This window comes from Panthera onca, chromosome D2, assembly GCF_046562875.1.
Source record: "Panthera onca isolate mPanOnc1 chromosome D2, mPanOnc1 haplotype 2, whole genome shotgun sequence".
Classification (NCBI taxonomy): domain Eukaryota; kingdom Metazoa; phylum Chordata; class Mammalia; order Carnivora; family Felidae; genus Panthera; species Panthera onca.
In genome coordinates this window covers 28,005,260-28,026,640 of record NC_138349.1, presented here as the reverse complement: position 1 = coordinate 28,026,640, position 21,381 = coordinate 28,005,260, and the positions used below count along the sequence as shown (strand labels likewise).

The 21,381-nt window shown below is 41.9% G+C and overlaps 1 protein-coding gene across 10 annotated transcripts in view; it reads left to right on the top strand.

The window, feature by feature from the left end:
• Positions 1 to 11,199: 11,199 nt before the first annotated feature.
• Positions 11,200 to 21,381, top strand: part of BTRC (beta-transducin repeat containing E3 ubiquitin protein ligase) — a 182,766-nt gene continuing 172,584 nt past the window's right edge. For 3 of the 10 annotated variants that reach the window (XM_078434748.2, XM_078434745.2, XM_078434744.2), the window contains exon 1: positions 11,283 to 11,451. In XM_078434748.2, the coding sequence (XP_078290874.1) occupies positions 11,404 to 11,451 (48 nt within the window). In that variant the 5' untranslated portion in view covers positions 11,283 to 11,403. Of the gene's footprint in view, positions 11,452 to 11,736; positions 11,863 to 13,399; positions 13,734 to 21,381 lie in introns of those variants that run through there. The other 7 variants (XM_078434747.2, XM_078434746.2, XM_078434750.2 and 4 more) reach the window with 6 other exon arrangements.

Here is a 21,381-nt window from a genome sequence, read left to right as displayed (position 1 = left end):
TGTGTGTGTGTGATTACTTCTGGGTGTTTTCTTTTTCTCGGTTGTTTTGTTATTGCTTCTGAAGTAATGTGTGTGTGTGTGGGGGGGGGGGGTTTAATTTTTAAATGTCAGCCTATTATAGCTGTGGAAAAGACAAACCAAGTCAAATGGGTTCTATTTGCATCTGGGCCAGTGAGAAAAGGGCTCCTAGGATCCAGGTGCAGTGGAGGTAGAAGGGAGGGTTGTGTGAGAACCCCAAGAAGATGCAAATTCTGGGATAGGGAGGCCAGACCTTTTTGTAGAGCTGTCCTGGCACCCTCCTCTATACTCCCACCCATCCTCAGAGTTGTTCCCTCAAAAATTGTCTCTTCGTACATGGAAGAGATGGCATTTGATTTAAGGGACGGTTTCTTAGCATTAAAGTTCTGCCTTTCTGCTACCTCGTGTCCTAGTATAATCCCAGACCTCTTGGGGGCTGACAGCCTGGCCGTCTGGATTGTTCTCTGTTAGCCTACTAATGTGCCCCATGTAGAAGGTCCTTCCAGCTGAAAGTCTCCCTGCGGTTTTTTCCTGGGGCCTCCCTGAATGATCTGCCCTGGACTGCAGGCTGTCCAGATCCCAGATCTCATCCACCCCTAAAGCAGTCCCATGCTAAAGTCTTCTATTTGCCCTTCCAGATCCCTTTTCCATTCTTACCCGCCCTACTGTGGACCCTGGGAAACAACCTAGGTGAACTGCATCTTGCCCTCTGGTTCCTGTTTGGCCAACAGGAGATATAAGAAGATTAGAGGAGAGTGCGGTATGAATCATTCTATATCCCTTTCCTGTTAAGTTACTGTGGAAGGGCTGCATCCCCTTGTGAAGGTCACAGATATCCTCAATGGCCCTTATCCCAAAGCCACCTCCTCAGTATCTTGGTAACCACTCCCTCCCTTCAACTCTTCAGGCCTAGGAGTGGTATGGTCTCTCCTATTGCTAGCCCAGGGGTATATACTATCTCTTGCTGGTTTCCCTAAATCCTGCCCACACCTTTGAAAAATAGGCCCTTAGTTAAGACTTCCTCAAATTAACCAAGTTTACATATGCCAGGATCCTGACTGGCATATATATGGATATACAGGCCCATACTGTCACTAAGAGAACCCTGGTTAGTATATATGTTTGTGTTTTGTTTCCTTTACAAAACAGAAAACTTCTTGAAGTCATGGCCCAACTCTTATCTATCTATGTACAAGGTAATAAAGATCTAGAGAGTGTTTAATACTCACTGAGAGAACTATTCCTGGCCCTCATCACCTTTTTCTCAAATGACTTTTTTTGGGGAGGGAAGGGAAATCAAATGAAAACTAGCTTCAGATACTGTAAATGTCTGGGAAATGACAGCAGCCAGATAAAGGAAGCCATCTACCTGAAGGCATGGTAGTGATGAGATCTGGACAAAGGCCAGTGAAGGAGAAAGCCTCCTGTATCAACTTCAGCTGAAAGCTATAAAATGAAATATGGAAATACTCTTGGTCAAAGTCTATAAATCTAAGCAAAGAGATCATGGGAAAGATAGCTTTGTCAGTACAAAAGGCTGATTAACTCCCAAGCTGAGAAAAAATATGCAGCAAATAGATAAAGTATCTTTTTAATTTTTTTAATGTTTTTATTTATTTTCGAAGGAGAGAGAGAGAGACAGAGCATGAGCAGGGGAGGAGCAGAGAGGGAGGGAGACACAGAATCAGAAACAGGCTCCAGGCTCTAAGCTGTCAGCACAGAGCCCAACGCAGGGCTCGAACTCACAGACTGCAAGATCATGACCTGAGCCGAAGCCAGATGCTCAACCGACTGAGCCACTCAGGTGCCCCAATAAAGTATCTTTTTATAACTGAAGAGAATACTCTTTTTGTCTGTTTAGGACACCACTGTTAATCAATGAGATACTATCACTGCAGTTAGGTGCTGGTGTTGGACTATCTATGGGAGAATCTGTATTAGTTATATATTGCTGCCTAACAAATAACCCCAAAACTTAAGAGCTTAAAACAACAACAGACATTCATTATCTTACTTGGGTCAGGAATTGATGAACAGCTCTAGCTGAGTCTTCCACCCAGTGTCTCATGAGGTCATAGTCATGATGTTGGCTGGGGCTGTAGTCATCTGAGGGCTTGACTGGGGCTAGTGGATCCTCTCTATGATGGCCCATGCACATTACCAGCTACTTGGCAGAAGCCTTCAGTTTCTTGCCATGTGGACCTTTCCATAGGGCTGCTTGACAGTTCTCACAACATAGCCTATTTCCACTAGACCAAGTGATTCAAGTGAGTAAGGCAGAAAACACAAGAGCTTTTATAACCTAGCCTTGGGAATCATCCTCCATCATTTGTGCAATATCTTTTTAAAAAAATTTGTAATGTTTATTTATTTTTGAGAGAGAGAGAAAGAGACAGAGTTTGAATAGGAGAGGGGCACGGAGAGAGGGAAACACAGAATCCGAAGCAGGCTCCAGGCTCTGAGGTATCAGCATAGAGCCCGACACGGGGCTTGAGCCCACGAACCACGAGATCATGACCTGAGCTGAAGTTGGACACTGAACTGACTTGAGCCACCCAGCCTCCCCGATTTTGTGCCATATCTTATTGGTCACACAAGTCAGCTCTATTCAGTATAGGAGGGATGTGAATTGGAGGTAATTTTTGTTCTTCTTTGTTCTCATTGCATTCTATCTGGGGCACACAATTTCAATTTGCCTCATTCCTGATGATGTTCGGTCTGATCAGTTGATTGAAGGTTTGTTTCCCAGACTTCTCCACTGTGAAGTTACCTTTTTCTTTTTCAAGTCATGAAGCATTTGGGGAGGAAATACTATGAAATGATGTGTCCTTTTGACATATCCCCATGATTCTTTGAGCACTTCCTCATGTTCTGGCACAAAATGTTCTGGGCTCATCTTGTACTTTCCTTGTCCCCGCCCTGGAATCAGCCATTTATCCAAGGAGTATTGATTTCTTTTAGTGGAGAATGGCACTTAGAAGCTAAGATCTGGGTGCTACATGTACTCATTGCTATTGTGTATGGCTGCTCCAAGGCCCTGGCAGTGGGTGGAGCTAGGGAATGTACATATATATGTATGTAGCCAATCTTCCATCCCTGCTGCTAGCTTCTACCTCCATATGGATACCCTACCAGGCCACTTGGACTCCAGTGGCCCATGCAGACCATCTCTCAGCACAGACATCAAACTTATTCTGCCCTACATAATGCTTTTTTTTTTTAAAGATCATTTATTTATTTTGAGAGAGAGAGAGAGAGAGAAAGAGAGAGAGAGAAAGGAGCTGGCGAGGGGCAGAGAGATAAGGGACAAGGGATCCAAAGTGGGTTCTGTGCTGACAGCAGAGAGTCCACTATGGGGCTCAAATTCACAAGCCATGAAATCATGACCTGAGCCAAAATCGTATGCTTACCCGATTGAGCCACCCAGGCGCCCCCTACATAATGCTTTTAAGACTAAATTGTTCAGGAAGGAGAAGGTGCAAGTAAATTGGGCCCACCTTGATTGTACTGTATATGCAAATTATGGGAATTTAGACCTATAAGTTGCTAACATTTATTGAATACTTACTATTGCCAGGTAATGTTCTAAGGATTCTCTATGAATGCTCAGAGCAGTGCAATGAAATAGGAACTATTGTGGTCCCCATTTCACTGATTGAGGCATAGAAAGGTCAAGTAACTTGCCCCAATTCACCCAGTTACCAATGAGGTATAGCAGAACTGTTTTACTGGACTTCTAGAACGTACCCTTAAAAAGGGTCAGATGTCCTGTGTCCTCTACAGCATCCTCCTGCTGTGCAGGCTTGGAGTACAAATATTGCTAAATATCTTCTGGGGAACAAAATCGCCCCCAGCTGAGAACCACTGGTCTAGAATAGCATTCATCTAATCTAAGAAAAGCTGCTTTTTGATTGTGCTAATGAATGAAAGAAAAGGGATAACCAAATCTAGAAGAGCAGAAAATACAAAAATCTCATTTCTTTTTGTGGCAAAGATTGCTAGTGGCCTATTCCAACATCCAGCAGAAGGGGACCTCTTGATCTTTCTCCTCCAGCTAGCCCTATGCTCGACTTGATTTTGCATCCCTATTCTCCTCCTTCCTGTCACAGGAGGCTAAATCCCTCCATCTGGATCCCATTTTGTCTTACCTGCTCGGGACCTGGCTCCATCATTATCTCTCTCTCTGTCTTTTATCTTCAACCTTTCTCTCCAATGGATCTTTTCCGTCAGCATTTAAATATGCTCAAGTCTCATTTCATTTCATTCCCTAAGTTTTTATTTTGGGAAATTTCAAACCTTCAGAAAAGTTGCAAGAAAGAATGGGTAGGTACAATGAATACCCGTAACCCTTCACCTAGATCCATTGATTACTAACATTTTGCCACATTTGCTTTAATTCCCTCCCTCTCTCCTTCGCGCGCGCGCGCGCACACACACACACCCACACACACACACACACACACACACTTTTGTTTTTTTCTCCTAAACCATTTGAGAGTTAGTTGCAGACATCGTAACATTCCGTCCTAAATATTTTAGCATATAGCCTAAGGACTGGGGCATTTTTTGATTTTCTAATCCTCACACCCAGGAAATTTAACACTGATATAATACAATTATCTGATATACAGCCTATATTCAGTTTTCCCTGATTGTCCCACTAGGGTCTTGTATAGCTGTTTTCTCTTTTGTGTGTCAGTGTTTGTGTGTGCTGTTCCATGGTCCAATCAGGGATCAGTCCAGTTTATTACATTTAGCTGTCATACCTCTTCAGCTTTTTTTGAACTAAAGTCTCCCTTCATTTAAACAAAACCATGAACACTTTCCTTAGACCCTCCACTTCTACCTCTAACCATTGTGCTGTCGCTTCTTTCTCTCCCTTGAGAGCACTCAGCTCACTGCGCTGTGGTATCGGTATCAGCCTCCCACCGAGACCCACACTCGCTGGCTTTTCCTCTTGCCTCTCTGGTCACTTCTTGGGCTCTTGCCAGCTCCTCTTCTGCTCTTCCTGTAAATCTCAAGGATCTTCAGGACTCTTTCCTAGACCTGCCGCTCTTTACACTGCTTATACTTGCCCTGGGTGATTTCATTCTTTGCGGGGGGAAGGGAGGGTGCTGCGATTACCACCTGTATGTTGAAGATCTCTATGTGCCGCCCAGGTTTTTTTCTCCAGCTTCAGTTCCAAATATCCAGCTGCCTCCTCAACATCTGAATCTACGTGGAAATCTCGTCTCGCAGGCACCTTAAAGCAATATGTCCAAAAAAGAACTGATTATCCTCCTACCCCCTGTTCCTTCTACTGTGTTCCTTGTCTCAAATAATGGCACTCCTCATTCATCCTGTTTCCTGAGCTAGATACCTAGAAGTCATCTTTGACACATCCCTTTGACATCATCCATGACATATCTAATCAATCACCAAGTCCTACAGATTCTATCTCCTCAATATCTCTGGAATCTATTTACTTCTTTCTGTTCATCTCCCTCATCAGGCCTCCATCATCTCTCCCAGGAAGATTTCAGCAGCCTCATAATCCTTTTCCCAGCCTCCAGCCATAAATGATTTTCTAAAATTACAAATCTGATCATGCTACATCTCTGCTTAAAAGTTTTCAGTTGTCTCCTCTCTTACAGCCCTCAGGATAAAGTCCAAATTCCTTAATGTGACCTATAAATGGGGGGTGAAAGTTAAAATATCCTATTGCTGGTAGGGCGCAGGTACTGACCCCAGTTTGAAAGGATGTCAGCTGGTTCACCTGACCAAAATGTGATGGCTGAATGATGGCTTGCCTATAGAGTCTGATGCTATTGTTGTCTGCAGTCTCATCTAATGTCACTCTTCCCCTAAAGTCACCTGGCCTTGTTTTGGTTCTCAGGATGCACCATTAAAAATGCAGTTGCCTTTTCCTGGAACACTTTCCGGTGGCCCCACAACCATCCCACCCCATTCCCACTGCCGTGAAGGGGACTGATTGCTCTATCTAGATAAGGATGGCCTAGGCCTATGACAGTGATAACAGTTGTGAAGGGAACCAAATCTGGATCACAGATCACTGTTGATAGTGACTCCTTCCACTTCGGTACAAGAATATAGAACCCCAATGGGGTCAACAAACTTTCAGAAGTCACCCACTCTTGACCTTTTATGAGAATAAGGACGTGAGGGGAAGGGGGAAAGATCCTTTCTTTAGCCCATAACTAAAACAATGTCTCTCCTGCCAACTGAAATACAAATAATCTTTCCTACCTCCGCTGGAGGTCTTGGCCCTAGAATTAAGCCTATCAGATATCAAATAATTGATGGGGTTTTAATCAGTTCATCACTTTGCTTCTGGTCAACCTTGAGCTTTGATTGGCTGTCCTCGGAAAACAGAGGGTTTGGGGATGGGAGGAGAAGTAATTCTAGAGTTTTGAAGACAAGTTAGGCATGGAGGGGAACTCTGGATAGCCAGGGGTCAGCAAGAAGGCACTGGGCATCTAAACTCCAAGGCAGTGCTTCCAAATCTGGTTACAGATTAGAACCACCTGGGGACCTTTTTACAATTACCATTGCCGAGGACATCTATCAAATCAGAATACCTGGGGAGTAGAGCTTAGACACTGGTATTTTTTATAAAACCCCTCAAACGACTCGTAAGTGTAATCAGGGCTGAGACCCCTATTGGGTACAGGAGAAGGGAATGCCGTGGAATGAGAAAAAAGTGAAGGCACATGTGGACTATTTCTGGCTCCAGCCTGCTATGTGTTACGATTACACATTACGGGGATAAGGGTTAGAAGAGCAGAACAGTGTGCTTAGAGAAGGGCATGATCCTTGTGCACTTTCTTAAAGAGGGTAAAGGGGCAGCTGGGTGGCTCAGCCAGGTGAGTGTCCAACTTCGGCTCATGATCTTGCTGTTCATGAGTTTGAGCCCCACATCAGGCTCACTGCTGTCAGCCTGTCAGTGCAGAGCTCGCTTTGGATCCTCTGTTCCCCTCTATCTGTCCCTCCCCTGCCTGTACTCTCCCGAAAATAAACAAATATTAAAAAAAAGAAGAAGAAGAAGGTAGAACGTATAGACTGGGGAAAAATGGTAGAAACCTGGATAATGCCAAGTGTGGTAGAATAGTGTGATGGAAGTGTAGACTCTTCTGGTCTTTCTGTACCTCAGTTTAGCACTAAATAGTCCAATTAAGTGTCCTTAATAGCTATGAACCAGCAAGTATGAGCTTAGGTAGGCATTCCCAAAGATATTCTTACTCGGGGTATGTAGGAGGTTGATCACTGCAGCGTTATTGGCAGTGACTGGGAACTGTAGGCTTTGCTGGGAGAGTGGATAGATGAAATGTGAGGGATACACAACATCAGGGTACGATGCAGGATTAATTAGTTAATTTGTTTATTTTCCTTATTATTATTTTTTAAATTTAAATCCAAGTTAGTTAACGTATAGTGTAATAATGATTTCAGGAATAGAATTTAGTGATTCATCACTTACAGATAACACCCAGTGCTCATCCCAACAAGTGCCCTCCTTAATGCCCACCCCCAGTTTAGCCCATCCCCCCCATCCAACACCCCGCCAGCAACCCTTAGTTTGTTTTCGTATTTAAGAGTCTCTTATGGTTTGTCTCCCTCTCTGTTTTTATCTTGTTTTTGCTTCCCTTCCCCTATGTTCATCTGTTTTGTTTCTTAAATTCCACATATGATATTTGTCTTTCTCTGACTGATTTTGCTTAGCATAATGCCCTCTAGTTCCATCCACATTGTTGCAAATGGAAAGATTTCATTATTTTTGATCCTACTATGCAGCATTTAGAAGCAACAGGTTAGATGTACACATGGCAACATAAATGGATCGGAAAACCATAGGCACTGGGTGAAAAAAGTATGAAACATAATGAGATATATAAAACAAGATTACCTATATATTATAACATATAATGACATATATAAACAGTATGTAATAGAATTTAAAATGTAGTGCATGAGGGGTGCCTGGGTGGCTCAGTTGGTTGAGCGTCTGACTTCGGCTCAGGTCATGATCTCACGGTTTGTGGGTTCAAGCCCCACATCGGGCTTTGTGCTGACAGCGTGGAGCCCGAAGCCTGCTTTGGATTCTGTGTCTCTCTTCCTTTCTGCCTCTCCCCCACTCACTCCCTGTCTCTCAAAAAGAAATAAACATTAAAAAATTTTTTTAAATGTAGCACATGAATATCTATTTTTCGAGAACCATACAAAAAAAAAAAAAGATAAAAACTGTCTATGGGGGAAGGGAAAAGGGACCAAGCTATGTGCTAGAAGAGAGCAATTAACAAGACAACTATTTTTAAAACTAGGATTTAAACCAGACCTCGAAAGATGAATAGGAAAGAGGGAGAAAGGGAAGACTTGTAGAAGTCTGAAATGATTACCACAAGCCAAGGCCAGGAGGCAGGAGTATACTGAACAGGTGTGTAGGAGAAGTGTCTGATTGGAGCAGAGGGGCATATCAAAGCAAAGTGGGGAGTGAGGTGGGAGAGGGGACTGGATAAGATTGTGAAGTTCTGGAAAGGCAGACAAAGGAATTTACACAAAGATGACAGAGACAAGAGAGGCAGAAAAGGATTGAGCAGGGAAGAACTGGGATGAAAGTGAAGTCTAAAAGACAGTATCATATGAAATGGAATAAGAGCCTCGAGTCAGAGAACTAGATTGGGGGTGAATACAGCGAACTAAGCAAATGAGATGGTGATAGTCTGGAATAGACTAACATCGGAGGTAGAGGCTGGAAAAGACATTTTGATAGATTACTGACTGAATACAGACACTAATAGACCAGGATGAGTCAAAGAGTACTCTGAGGTCTTAAACCAGGAGGTTGGGGAAGAAATTAAGTCCAGTAGTAGGTGTGATTTCTTATACTGGAAATCTAATTTTTCAGTAAAGTGGAGCTTTAAAAGGTTCTAATGATTCAGTGTTCTCCTTGAGCAACTGCACCATAAGTAGGCTCATAAGTGCACACATTTTAGAGTTGGCAGAGATCTTTGTTTTCTAGATGACAAGAGAAAGGAGCAGAGAGGTTCAGTTAATTGCCCAGTCAACAAATTAACTGGAGAAAGAATGGGCTAGAACCAGGGCTTCTTAACATCCAGTCCAATGACTAGTCCTAAACTATGTTGGATATGATAGGCTTCAAAATAAAGGCCGTGTATACTTGGATTTCTCGGTTTGACTGATCATGAGCAGTCAATTTTCAAGAAAAGATTTACCCTCTCTGTACCCAGTCCCTGCCAGCTTCAATCCATATGCATATGAACTGTCTAGCTTGTTGTGCTTTCAAGCAAAAACTCCTTGGGTTTGTTTTACTAATCCTTACCTTTACATGGCTGAACAAAGTGAGGACTATCACTGCCAGACTCATCTGGCAGTATTTTCATACTCCTTTATGGATAACAAAGCACAACGAATGATTTCTCAACAGAATAGAATATTAGCGTTTAAAAGATCTTAACCTCCCCCCCAAACTGAAACCCTCTAGACGTGCCCAGATAGTCATCCTGCCTCTACGTGTTTTCAGGAATGGGGTGGCCCATTCCTCTGTCAGCACAGTTCTGATTAGTACAAAGCTCTGAGTCTGAGTCCTATGCGTCTGCAGTGTGGTTCAGGGAATATAGCACAGGCCTTGGAGTCAGGAGGACCTGGGTTAGAATTCTGACAATGTAATTTGCTGTATGGCTTGTGCAAGTTATTCATCTTCTATCAGTCTCTTCATCTGTAAATTAGGGGTAATAATGCCTATTTTGCGGAGTTACTATGAATATTAGAAATGACGAGTATAAAATTCCTAGTACAAAGCCTGGCACAAAGAGCTAATAAAGTGATAGCTGTTATTATTGTCATATGCCTTTTGATACTTTCAAACACTTGAATTTAGTTGTCATGTTATTCCTAAGTGCTCTGATTTTTTTCACACTAAGCATCTACCAATGTTTTCTCCCTTGGTCAGCCTGGCCTTGTCTATGCTGCTGCATATGATGTTTGGTAGGACACGGCGCCCATAACAGAACGCAGTATTCTAGGTGTGGTCTGATTGCTTCAAGACAAAGACCACGAGCCTCTCTCCCCCGGACACTATGCTTCAAGCTGCCTAGAACTCCTTAAGCATTTCTGGCAATTGTGTCACATGCTGCCCTAGTCCGATGACAACTTCCAGGTCGTTTCCATGTGAATGAATTTTTAAGTTTTCTCCATTTTGCAGTTGTGTAGAACTTTAATTCCAGAGTAAAACTTTTTATTAACTGAAAGCCTATTGTGTATTAAGTATCGTGCTGAGTTCTGTGGACAGAGAGATGACTAGGAATACCGTATCAACGTACCACACATGGGAGCTCCACAACACTGGGTCTATCATGTTCACCAATGAATCCCCATTTCTTAGGATGATGTCTGGACACAGTTAGGGACTTATTGTTGAACAGATGAATAAAATAGTTTACAATGGAAATTTTTTCTGTAAGCGGAAAGGCATTTTCCTAATTCACTTATTTTATCAGTCCGGGTATTCTATACTGGCGTATCACTTCTAGCTCAACCCTAGTGTTTTTTCCACTGAGGTAGACACAATCTAAAATCATACTGTTCCTTTCCAGGACAAACTAAATACTTACAAGCTTTATTTGCTCGATGGCCATTATACCCCACCACCGAAGGCATTTTGTAAGCACTTTTTGACCCTTAATGCAGGCTTAAATCCCGGGGTTAGCAGTAACAGGCAATGCCTTCTGAGTACTAAACACTCAAAAATTTCCTGAGGTGAGTTCTCTCTGACCCTGACTTCTTGTGGGGGTAGAATAAGGTGCTCAGGGGAAGTGTGGGGTGATAGGTTAGAAGGACCTTGAAATGTGCACGGGTCCGTGAGGTGCTGCCGAGACCTCTGAGTCTTCTCAGTTTTTCCTAGCGTTTAGGCTACAGGTGAGGCGATCGTCGCCATCTTGATATCAAATGCCAGGCGAGCCGCCACTGGCGTCGCTCGGTAACCACGGAGACACCCGTGCCCCCTCCCCTTTCCCATCCGTAGAGGCTGTAAACTACGATTCCCATCAGCCGATTTTCTCTACTTGATGGCGAGTTGTCTAGATTTGCCTTTTGGCCGCCGCGACCGTGCCGCAGTGAACCGCGGGAGTTGCGGTTCGCGACTAGGCCTCACTTTTTGCCGCGGGAAACTCCAGCACTACAAATCCCGTGAGCCAGTGGGCTCACGCATGTGCACGGAACAGTGGGTCCTCGTTGGCCCCCTGCCGGAGCCTGAGAGGTAAGAGAGGGCGGGGGAAGGAAGAGGAGGCGGATCTGGGAGCTGCGTTGGCTGCGGCCTGGCACCAAGGGGGCGGCCCCGGCGGAGTGCAGACCCAGTGGCCCCCGGCGATTATGGACCCAGCCGAGGCGGTCCTGCAGGAAAAAGCGCTCAAGTTTATGGTGAGGAGAAGGCGCAGGCCGGGGTACTGTGGAGGCGGTGGCGTTGGCGGCGTCGCTGAGGCTCGGGCCTGGGCCGCCCGTCTGCGGGAGGAGGGGGCAGCAGGACCCTGGGCCGAGGCCCGCGGCGGGGGCAGCTGAAGGGACGGGACGGGAGAGCTCCAGGGAGGCGGGAGGGGGTTGCGGAGAGGACCCGGGGGTGGGGGCAACAGCTCCGCCATCTTGTGGATGAGAGGCCAAGTGACAGCGGGAGCTTAATCAGGGAGGGGGCTCTGGGAGGCGCGCGGGGCCCTGGAGGGAAAGGGGCGTGGGGACAGTTACTGAAGAGCCGAGGAAGCCTGGAGGAGATACGCCGTGAGGCTGCTGGCAGGGCCTTCTCGGTGTCAGGGTTTCGGGTAAGGCCCTGGAGAGGAGGTTCGTTCAGGAGTGGGGAAGGGGAGCGAGGGATAGTGGAAGGAGAGCTACGGGGCGGGGGGCATGGGGGGAACGGGCATGACGGGATGCAGATCGATCTAAGGGTGGAGGAGAGAAAGCCAGGGCAGGTGGGAGACTTGTTTTGTAGAAGGTGGGTGGGGGTGGTGGTGGTGCGGGGAGGGGAGATAGCCTTTGCCTTCAGGGTACAATCCCAGCTTGGCCAGACTGGTGTTGACAAACTCTGGAAAGGAAGAGGCCATCCTCACGAGGACGAGGGCTAGGGATGGAGACCTGGGGTTGTGGTGATAGTCTATAGGACAGGAAGGGGGTGTTGATGGTGAGTCAGAATTACAAATGTCACAAAAAGGGATACATACTCTATTTTGAAAGGAGAGGCTAATTATTGTAGCTAGGATGAGGTGATAAAACACAAGAGATTGGCCTGTCAGGGAAACAGGTACAGGAGATTGGGGGGAAATTAGTATCTAACAGAGTAAAATAAACCGTAGTGCTTAATTGTAAAGACAGTAAAACATGGGGGCCTGGTGCGGTATCACTTTCTGGGGAAGGAAAGGCCACGGAGATTACAATCGCAGGGCTCCTAAGAAGTGATGAGATCAGTGGAGAAATTCAGGAGATAAAGAGGAGATGTAATTAGTGGAATAGATGTCAGAATTGGTGTTTACTTATCAGTTTTAGGTTGAAGCGCTGTATGAACTTGGATTGGAATGTGTTGGGTGTATTTAAATCCTTTGGAGCCTAGTTCTTTAACTTTGTATCATGCTTTTCTTTTGCTGTGCTTGTTTGGCAAATTTGTATAGGCTGATATTTGATGCTTTTAATCTGATGCTTCTTGTATATCCTAGGTGTAAAACCAGACTTCGTGGTTACTGCTAAAGAATGATGGAATGCATAGATTGCTATCTTAACAGATGGCCTTAGGGATACTGATCTTATTTGCGGTGGAGTCCTTTTTCAGAAGTAATTGTAACCTCTCATTCCAAATCTCATTTCTTTGATAGTTATTTTGTTTCTGCCTGAAATACCAAAGCAAATCTAAATAAACCTGGACACTATTCTAATTGAAATTAGGCTTTAAACTGCCCCATTTATAAGAATACTTTTTCAGAGACTGGTCAAATTTACTAAAACTTTAGTGCTTTCAAAATCACCTACCTAAAGTTCAAGTGTATCATTAACAAAATGCCATTAGGCCTGAGGGAAGGTTCTTGAGTTTCTGCCAATGTTGAAATTCTAAAATATTAAAATTTTTTGGATTTTAGAAATAACAGGAAGTTGCTTTCTATTTTACTTTATATTAATCTCTGTGCTTAATAACCTGTATGTCAGCTTCTAGATTTTAGTTAGAAAATTGGTAGATGCTTATTTTTGTTTTCCTACTTAGAGGTTGGCTGTCCTGATCTTGACACTTGTGTCAGATTTAGGGAATAATGTGATTTATAGATCATAAAGAGACATTATGAGATCATCTTCTTTACTCTTCATTAGACCTCAGCCTAGGAACATTCGCAACTGCTTGATTTTTGCTTTGTACCAGTGAGTTAATGTTTCGATAATGGTCTCCCGATTGAGTTAAAGTGGATCCGGAGATGGCCATGTAGTAGTTTGCAGCTTTTAGGGCACCACACATTATTAAATATTGAGTCAGTTTTCATATGGAGAAGCCAATTTTTTCTTTAATTTTAGTTACTTTCATTTTTGACCTTGCCTGCTATTTTGGCTGCTGCTGTTTGAGAAAAGACCAACTGGAAGAGCGTCACCAAGAATGACACCTAAATAACCGAAGCAGAGAATGGAGAGTTAGAAATTTCATATTTTTCAGCCCAGTCACAGTCTTATTATGAATCTGAGTAAGTCACAACTTGCCTTTGGTCCCATTTACCCTGCTAAAACACGTCTCTTTACTCAGTCAGTTTTGAGATAGGAATAACTTTTATTTGTGCTTGTACCAAGTCATTAGTGCACAATCCACAGGGAAGAATGATCCTTTTAATCAAATTGAAATTTTTATATAGTCTTTGGATTGTTCTGGTCTTATTCCTTCCCTCAATTGCGAATTGTGAATGGCAATTTTATACAGATGCCCTGCTTTCCATGGTTTAAGAAAATGTAAAATTTATTTAATATGCCAACATGAAATACTCTCTTTCATGATTTTTGCTTATTACAACATTAGCGTAGTGCTTCGATTAGGAATTTTACAGTAAAGTCTTATTAACAAGACTGCTAATTCAGAGTTGGCCATAATTTACACCTAGTCTAGATTTAAAGTTTACCCTTGGATACTTGTCAAAAAATAGTTTAAGCAGAATGTTTAACTTTCAGAAACAAATGACATTAAAGCAGTAGTATACATTGAATAACCTGTATGCTAATATCTCATTCAGCTTTAGCAGGTCCTCAAGTACCTTCTTAATACTTGGTCGACAAAATTATAATTCAGAATAGATAAATGGGAACTGGAAGAGGGTCTGAGAAGAGAAATGAAAATGATTGAGGGAATGTAGGCACCATTTTATGAGATATTAAAAAAATACACACAGTGGATGGAAAGATGAGTTGAGGGCTGGATTTGAAGTTTATTTTAAAAAATGGACAGGATAAATGAGTCCCAGAATATTAGATCTGGGGAAACATTTGAACTTGGATGAAATAATTTTGGGGCATATAAAATATTTTTTATAGAATTGATAGCTAAGTTAAACAGTATAAAAGATAATTTGTGGTAACAGACCACCCCACAACTTAGTAGCTTAAAAAACCAACTTATTATTTCTCTCAAATTTGTGGTTGATGATGGGTTTTCTGTTTCACGTGGTGTTGGCTGGAGCGCCAGGATAGCTGGAATGTTCAGAATGGCCACACTCACATGGCTGACCATTGCCTGAGAGTTCAGTTAGCCCTGAAGGCCTTCAGTCCTACTTTATGTGGGCCTACTTTCTCCGCGTGGTCTTTGAATTTAGTTAAGCATGGTGCCTGGATTCTAAGAAGGAACATTTTAAGAGATAGGAAGTAGAAGGCAATCAGCCAGTTCTTTTAAGTCCTTGGATTGGAAGTCTGAGAATGTCACTCTTGGTCAAAGATAGTCAAGGCCAGCCCAGAGTCAAAGGGAGGGGAAATAATCTCTGCCTGGAGACAAGAAGAATGAGGTGTGAAAACAGGGAAATTGCTGGGGGCCGTGCCCTTTTGAGACTGGCTACCAGGGATGCTATTCTAGTTGGATGTTCAAGCTAAAAATACAAATGGGATCAGCCAAATTTGTGAATAAAAACACTAGGTTTGCTTTGGACGCATCTTTTTTGAGGTTAACTTCTTAAGGAACTGACATGATCTCCTGCATGCCTTGCCTTGGTAACATTACTGCAGAGATAATACTGGGTGAATTATATGATTCAGTAACTTCTTATTTGCTTGTGATTCAGTAACTTCTTATTTGCTTGAGAAGCATATGTATCTAAAAGCAAGAAATTGCATTTCAAAATACTCAGATTTTTCACTGTGATGGGCTTTTCCTTAAGTCAGTGAGTTTGATTACCAGCAGGTTGGGTGAACATTTGAAACTAGTTCTTAGTTTAGTTGTTGGAGTTTCTGTGTATCTTTTACTTGTTTTCAATTTAAATTAGCCTTCAGTTTCTTTTTTTGGATACTCATATAGGTATTAGGGTATGAAATTACGAATTAGTGGTAATTCTTTGTGCTAATTTTTTAAGTTCATGTTTGTGATGTACATAATGTATTACTGGAAGTGAATTATTTTTTTAAGTTTATTTAGAGAGAGAGAGCATGGGGGAGGGGCAGTGAGACGGAGAGAGAGAATTTTAAGTAGGCTATGCTCTGTCAGTGCAGAGCCAGAGGCAGGGCTAGAACTCACGAACTCTGTGAGATCATGACCTGAGCTGAAGTGAAGAGCTTGTCACTTAATGGACTGAGCCACTGAGGTGGCCCAGATGTGAATTATTAGTTGTAAAGTGAAAATTTTGTTTTGAAAGATTGTCAGAAAAAAAAATTTTTTTTTAAGTTTATTTATTTTGAGAGAGAGAGAGGGAGAGAATCTCAAACAGGCTCCATGCCATCAGGGGGTCTTGATATCATGAACTATGAGATCATGACCTGAGCAGGTATCCAGAGTTGGAGGCTTAGCTGCCTGAGCCACCCAGATGCCCCAGATAATAAGTGGTCTCTTTTTAAAGTTCATTTTCTAATTTAGCAATAAAAAATTTCCGATAGGGTGCCTGGAAGGCTCAGTCAGTTAAGCCTTCCACTCTGGATTTTGGCTCAGGTCATGATCTCGTGAGAACCCCGTGTCCCGTTCTGCACTGATGGTGCGGAGCCTGCTTGGGATTCTCTTCCTCCCTCTCTCTCTGCCATTCCCCCTCTTGCATGCACCCTCTCTCTCAAAATAAGTAAACTTAAAAAAGAGAGCACTTATTATTGTATATTATTTATATAGTGTTTAAATCCTGAAAGAGGAAGCAGATGAGAATTTTTTTCCATTGCTAAAGGAAGATGGGATATATATATAAGATCTTGATCACGTATAGAAAAGATTATTTTATGGTAAATGGCATCACAATTAAAACGAGGAAAGAAAAAGGAAATCTTTGTGCTATTGAAGTGTTTTAAAATACCATTTACTTTCTAGCAATATTAAAAAAATTTTTTTTTGATGTTTATTTATTTTTGAGAGAGAGGGAGAGACAGAATGTGAGCAGGGGAGGGGCAGAGAGGGAGAGACATAATCCAAAGCAGTCTCCAGGTTCTGAGCCATCAGCGCAGATCCTAACGCAGGGCTCAAACCCACGAACCGTGAGATCATGACCTGAGCTGAAGTCGGACACTCAACTGACTGAGCCACTCAGGTGCCCCAGGATATACTTGCCTTCTTATTCCCAAGCTATGATCTTACCTGACTTAACTCTGTCAGTAATGAGGTAACCACAGTAGAAGTGGGCAAGTTGTGTTTTTTTTAATTTTGTGTGTTTTTAAAAATATAGTTAGCCATGAATAGCTAACAACTATCATTTACTTATTGTTTACTATGTGCTGTTCTAAATTCTTTTTTTTTTTTTTAAGTTTATTTTAATCTCTGTGCCAATGGGCTCGAAATCACCACCTTAAGATCAAGAGTCGCATGCTCTTCTGACTGAGCCAGCCCTATGTCCCTAAATTCTTTATAGATATTATTTCATTTAATCCTCCCAATAATAGATTCAGTACTATTTCCATTTTCAGATAAGAAGACTCATTCCAGAGAGGTTAAGTAACTTGTACAAAGTCACTCTGCTAGCAAGGAGCCTGACATCAAATCCATGCAGTCTGACTCAACCCTGACTTACACTATTTTTAATCTTTGAAGAGCAGAGAAACAATGGAATATAATGGCATATTTCTTTGCTAGTCACATGATAGCTGGAGTGGAAGAGTTACTGTCCAGACTTATGTATAGATTTTCTAATCATTTGAATTACTGAGGAAGTGGAGTAAGACTTTATAGTTTAGTCACAGCATTACTGTATCAGTTAGCTGTTGCTGAGTAATAAAACCCACAAAATACCATCACACACAATGTAGACATTTATCCTCATGAATATGTGGATTTGCTGAGTATTGGATGGTATAGGCTGGGCTTAGCTGGGTGACTCTGGACATTGCTGCTCACTGAGGACTGTTAACATATGATATTCTGGGGCTCAGACTAAAGAAATGGTGACTTCTCAGGCAAAGCTCTTCTCATTGCTACAGCAAAGGCACAAGAGAGCAAGCCCAATTATTCAAGTACCTTTCAGTCATCGGTTGTATCACACCTGCCAGTATTCCATTAACCAAAGCAAGTCACATGGGCAAGCCCAGAGTCAAAGGGCAGGAAAATATACTCTGCCCATAGAAGGCATGGGGGAGGGAGAAACTTGCCCAATAATGCACTTCAATAACAATAGTCTGTACTCTAGTTCATTTGATTTATAGAAGAGTGATAAAATGTTTACTATGACAGCTATTGTGCTTTCTTTCTGCTCTTCATTGTTACGCTGTCCTGACTAGCACTTTCTCACTTTGGTTACTGAACGACACTTTCTGGTTGGATACTTTCAGAATCACTATTTAATATAACAGGTGCCTTTGCATAATGTTATGTGCAATTAAAAAAGGGCATAAAGAAATAGTTAGAGGGGCGCCTGGGTGGCTCAGTCGGTTGAGCTTCTGACTTTGGCTCAGGTCATGATCTCACGGTCCGTGAGTTCGAGCCCTGTGTCTGGCTGTGTGCTGACAGCTCGGAGCCTGGAGCCTGCTTCGGATTCTGTGTCTCCCTCTCTCTCTGACCCTCCCCCATTCGTGCTCTGTCTCTCTCTGTCTCAAAAATAAATAAACATTAAAAAAAAATTTAAGAAATAGTTAGAATCTTGACTTTAATCCACAGATATGCCCTGAAAAATTCATCACTATTACAAGCTATTCTTCAATCCTTAGGGAGGATAAAGTTGATGTCATTCCAGTGGCATTTGTAACAGAATTTGAACTGTAACAGAATTTGAATCAAGGTCATATGTAATGCTTTAACAACTCCCTTGGTAGCAGGGTTAGAGCTTTTAAATCCCTTCTCTGCACCTAAACTTGAGGCTGCAGAGATATGGTACTGGTATTTTCAGATGTCTGGGGGAATTTCAGGCTTTCACTGAAAAGTCATAGAAGTAGACCTCCAGGTATTATAGCATGTGAATAATACTTTTGCTGCTCAGATGCACAAATCCTTGTACTTGGGAACTAACACATTAGCACTAAATTGTTAATGTGGTTGTTTGTGAATTATTGGATTATTTCAAATATTTCAAAATATTTAGTGACATCTGAAAATGTACTAGTAAACATACACACAAAAGCATTACTTGGGTGATTTTCTTTGCATTCTTTAATGTTTTCTAGATTCTACAGCGAATGTGTATTGTTTTTAATAAGAAATTTAAGTTTAGTATACTGAGTGCATATACTTATAAAACAAGTGCCTCAAATTAAGACCTGCACTTGATCATGGACTGCAGTGTAGCCAAGCTCATTTTCTTAATTGGAAAATGGGCTGTTATTAGTTTTACCTTCCTAAAAACGTTCTCTTTTTTTCTCCTTCTCAGTTCATTTTAAATTGTAAATTGCCATGTATTATGTATTAATTGATAATTTATACTGTTAAACTCCTATGTATCCAAGATTTTCATTGGGAATTTAGGACTGTGTGTTCCTAAATTGTGCTGGAGCACTGTGTTTTCCTTTTAAATAATACTTGGCATATTCAGTGGGTTGACAGCTGAAAACGAAGCCATGATAGTTGGCATGCAATGTGATTTGATAAAAATGTGAACATAAACTGAGTTGCAAAGCATTGTGTTACATATGGAGGGAGGTGGTTACGGGGGCAGGAGGGGATGAAGATACAAAATTAAATAAAACTTCTGTCTCCTCTAGAACTTCACAGTCTATTGAGAAGATAGGCATTTATAAATACCTCTTAAGGCACACCAGTAAGTGCCAAAATAGGGGCACAGAGTGTTACAGAAGTTAACGGAGGGGAAATCAGTTTTAACTGGAGAGATCTTTGGACTTTGTGGGAGAAGGTAGCTTCATATTGGATCTTGTAGAATAGATAGGTTTTGATAGACTTGTTTTTGAGGTGGGTAATTCCAGGAAGAGGAGAGAGTAGTTTGGGTAAAGGTTAGAAAATCAGGAGATGGGCAGGCACAGGTTGAGTAGATAGATACGACTTGGACATAGGTGCATAGCAGACGAGAAAGAAAAGAAATAGTACTGGGGAGTTTGGATTGAATTATATTGAAAAATAATATTCTAGTGTACTTTGTGTATGTGTCTGTGTAAGCTTTTTCGAGAAGTAATTATATAAAAAAGCACATAAATCATAAATAGCTCATTCAGTTTTTACCCTGATCACTTAAAACATTTTTTTTTGTTTATCTATTTTTGAGAGAGAGAAATAGCGCAGGCAGGGGAGGGGCACAGAGAGAGAGGGAGACAGAGGATCTGAAGCGGGCTCTGTGCTTACAGCAGAGAGCCCAATGAGGGCCTCTAACTCACAAACCACGAGATCGTGACCTACCTGAGCAGATCGTGACCTACCTGAGCGGAAGTCAGACGCTTAACCAACTGAGCCACCTGGGTGCCCTGATCACTTGTTTTTCTTTCTTTCTTTCTTTCTTTCTTTCTTTCTTTCTTTCTTTCTCTCTTTCTCTCTTTCTCTCTCTCTCTCTCTCTCTTTCTCTTTCTTTCTTTCCCTCTCTCTCTTTCTCTCTTTCTTAAGTTTATTTATTTTGAGAGTGAGAAGGGAAGGTGAAGAGAGAGGGAGAGAGAGAGAATCCCAAGTGCGCTGACAGTGCAGAGCCTACTGAGGAGCTTGAACTCACAAACCATGAGATCATGACCTGAGCCGAAATCAAGAGTCACCCAGGCACCTCAGTGATCACTTCTGTGTAAGCATTATCTAATATCTAAAGATTAGTTTTACCTTTATTTGTATTTAACCTCATATAAATGGAATCATTCCAGTATATATTCTAAGTGTCTGGCTTCTTTTGTCCCATATTGTTTGTAAGATGATTCATTCAGGTGTTTTTGTTAGGTGTAGTGTGTTCATTCTTATTGCTGTGTAGTATTCCAGTGTGTGACTATACTTCGTATTTTTAGCCATTCTACTCTTGATGTACATTTGGGTTATTTCCAATTTTTGACTATTGTGAATTGTGCTGTTATGAATAATCTTATACATGTCTTTTCTTGAACCTATGTACATATCTTTGTCAAGTATATATCTAGGAGTGGGATTGCTGGGTCATAGACTATGAAAATGTTTAGCTTTCATAAGTACGATGAAATTCTTTTCCATTTCACACTTCGAACAGCAGCGTATGAGAATTCCAGTTGCTTCGTGGTCTTCTAACACTCACTTGTTGTCTGTCTTTTTCATTTTAGCCATACTAGTAGATGAATGGTACTATCTCAGTGCTTTAATTTGCATTTCCTTAGGGACTACTGTAATCAAGCACCTTTTTAGGTTTATTGGCTCTTTAAATATACTCTTTTGTAAAGTGTCTATTCAAGCCTTGGTCATTTTTTTTTAAATTGATTTGTTCCTTATATTCTGAAAAATACAAATCTTTTGTCAAGGATATGGTATCTTTGTATGAACAGAATGTTTGTTTTCAGACTTTCATGTGAGGGATCAATAAAAAATGTCACAAGATTTTGTGTACTACCTAGGATTTTGTACTACATAGGATTCACGGGATTAGCAAGTTTTTTTTTTTTTCCTCTACATACCAGTACTTTAAAAACAATCATAATGGGGCACTTGCGTGGCTCAGTTGGTTAAGCCTCCTACTCTTGATTTTGGCTTAGGTCATGATCTCACGAGCCCTGTGTTGGGCTCCATGTTGACAGTGTGGAGCCTGCTTGGGATTCTCTGTCTCTGTGTCTCTCTCAAAATAAATAAACTTAAAAAAA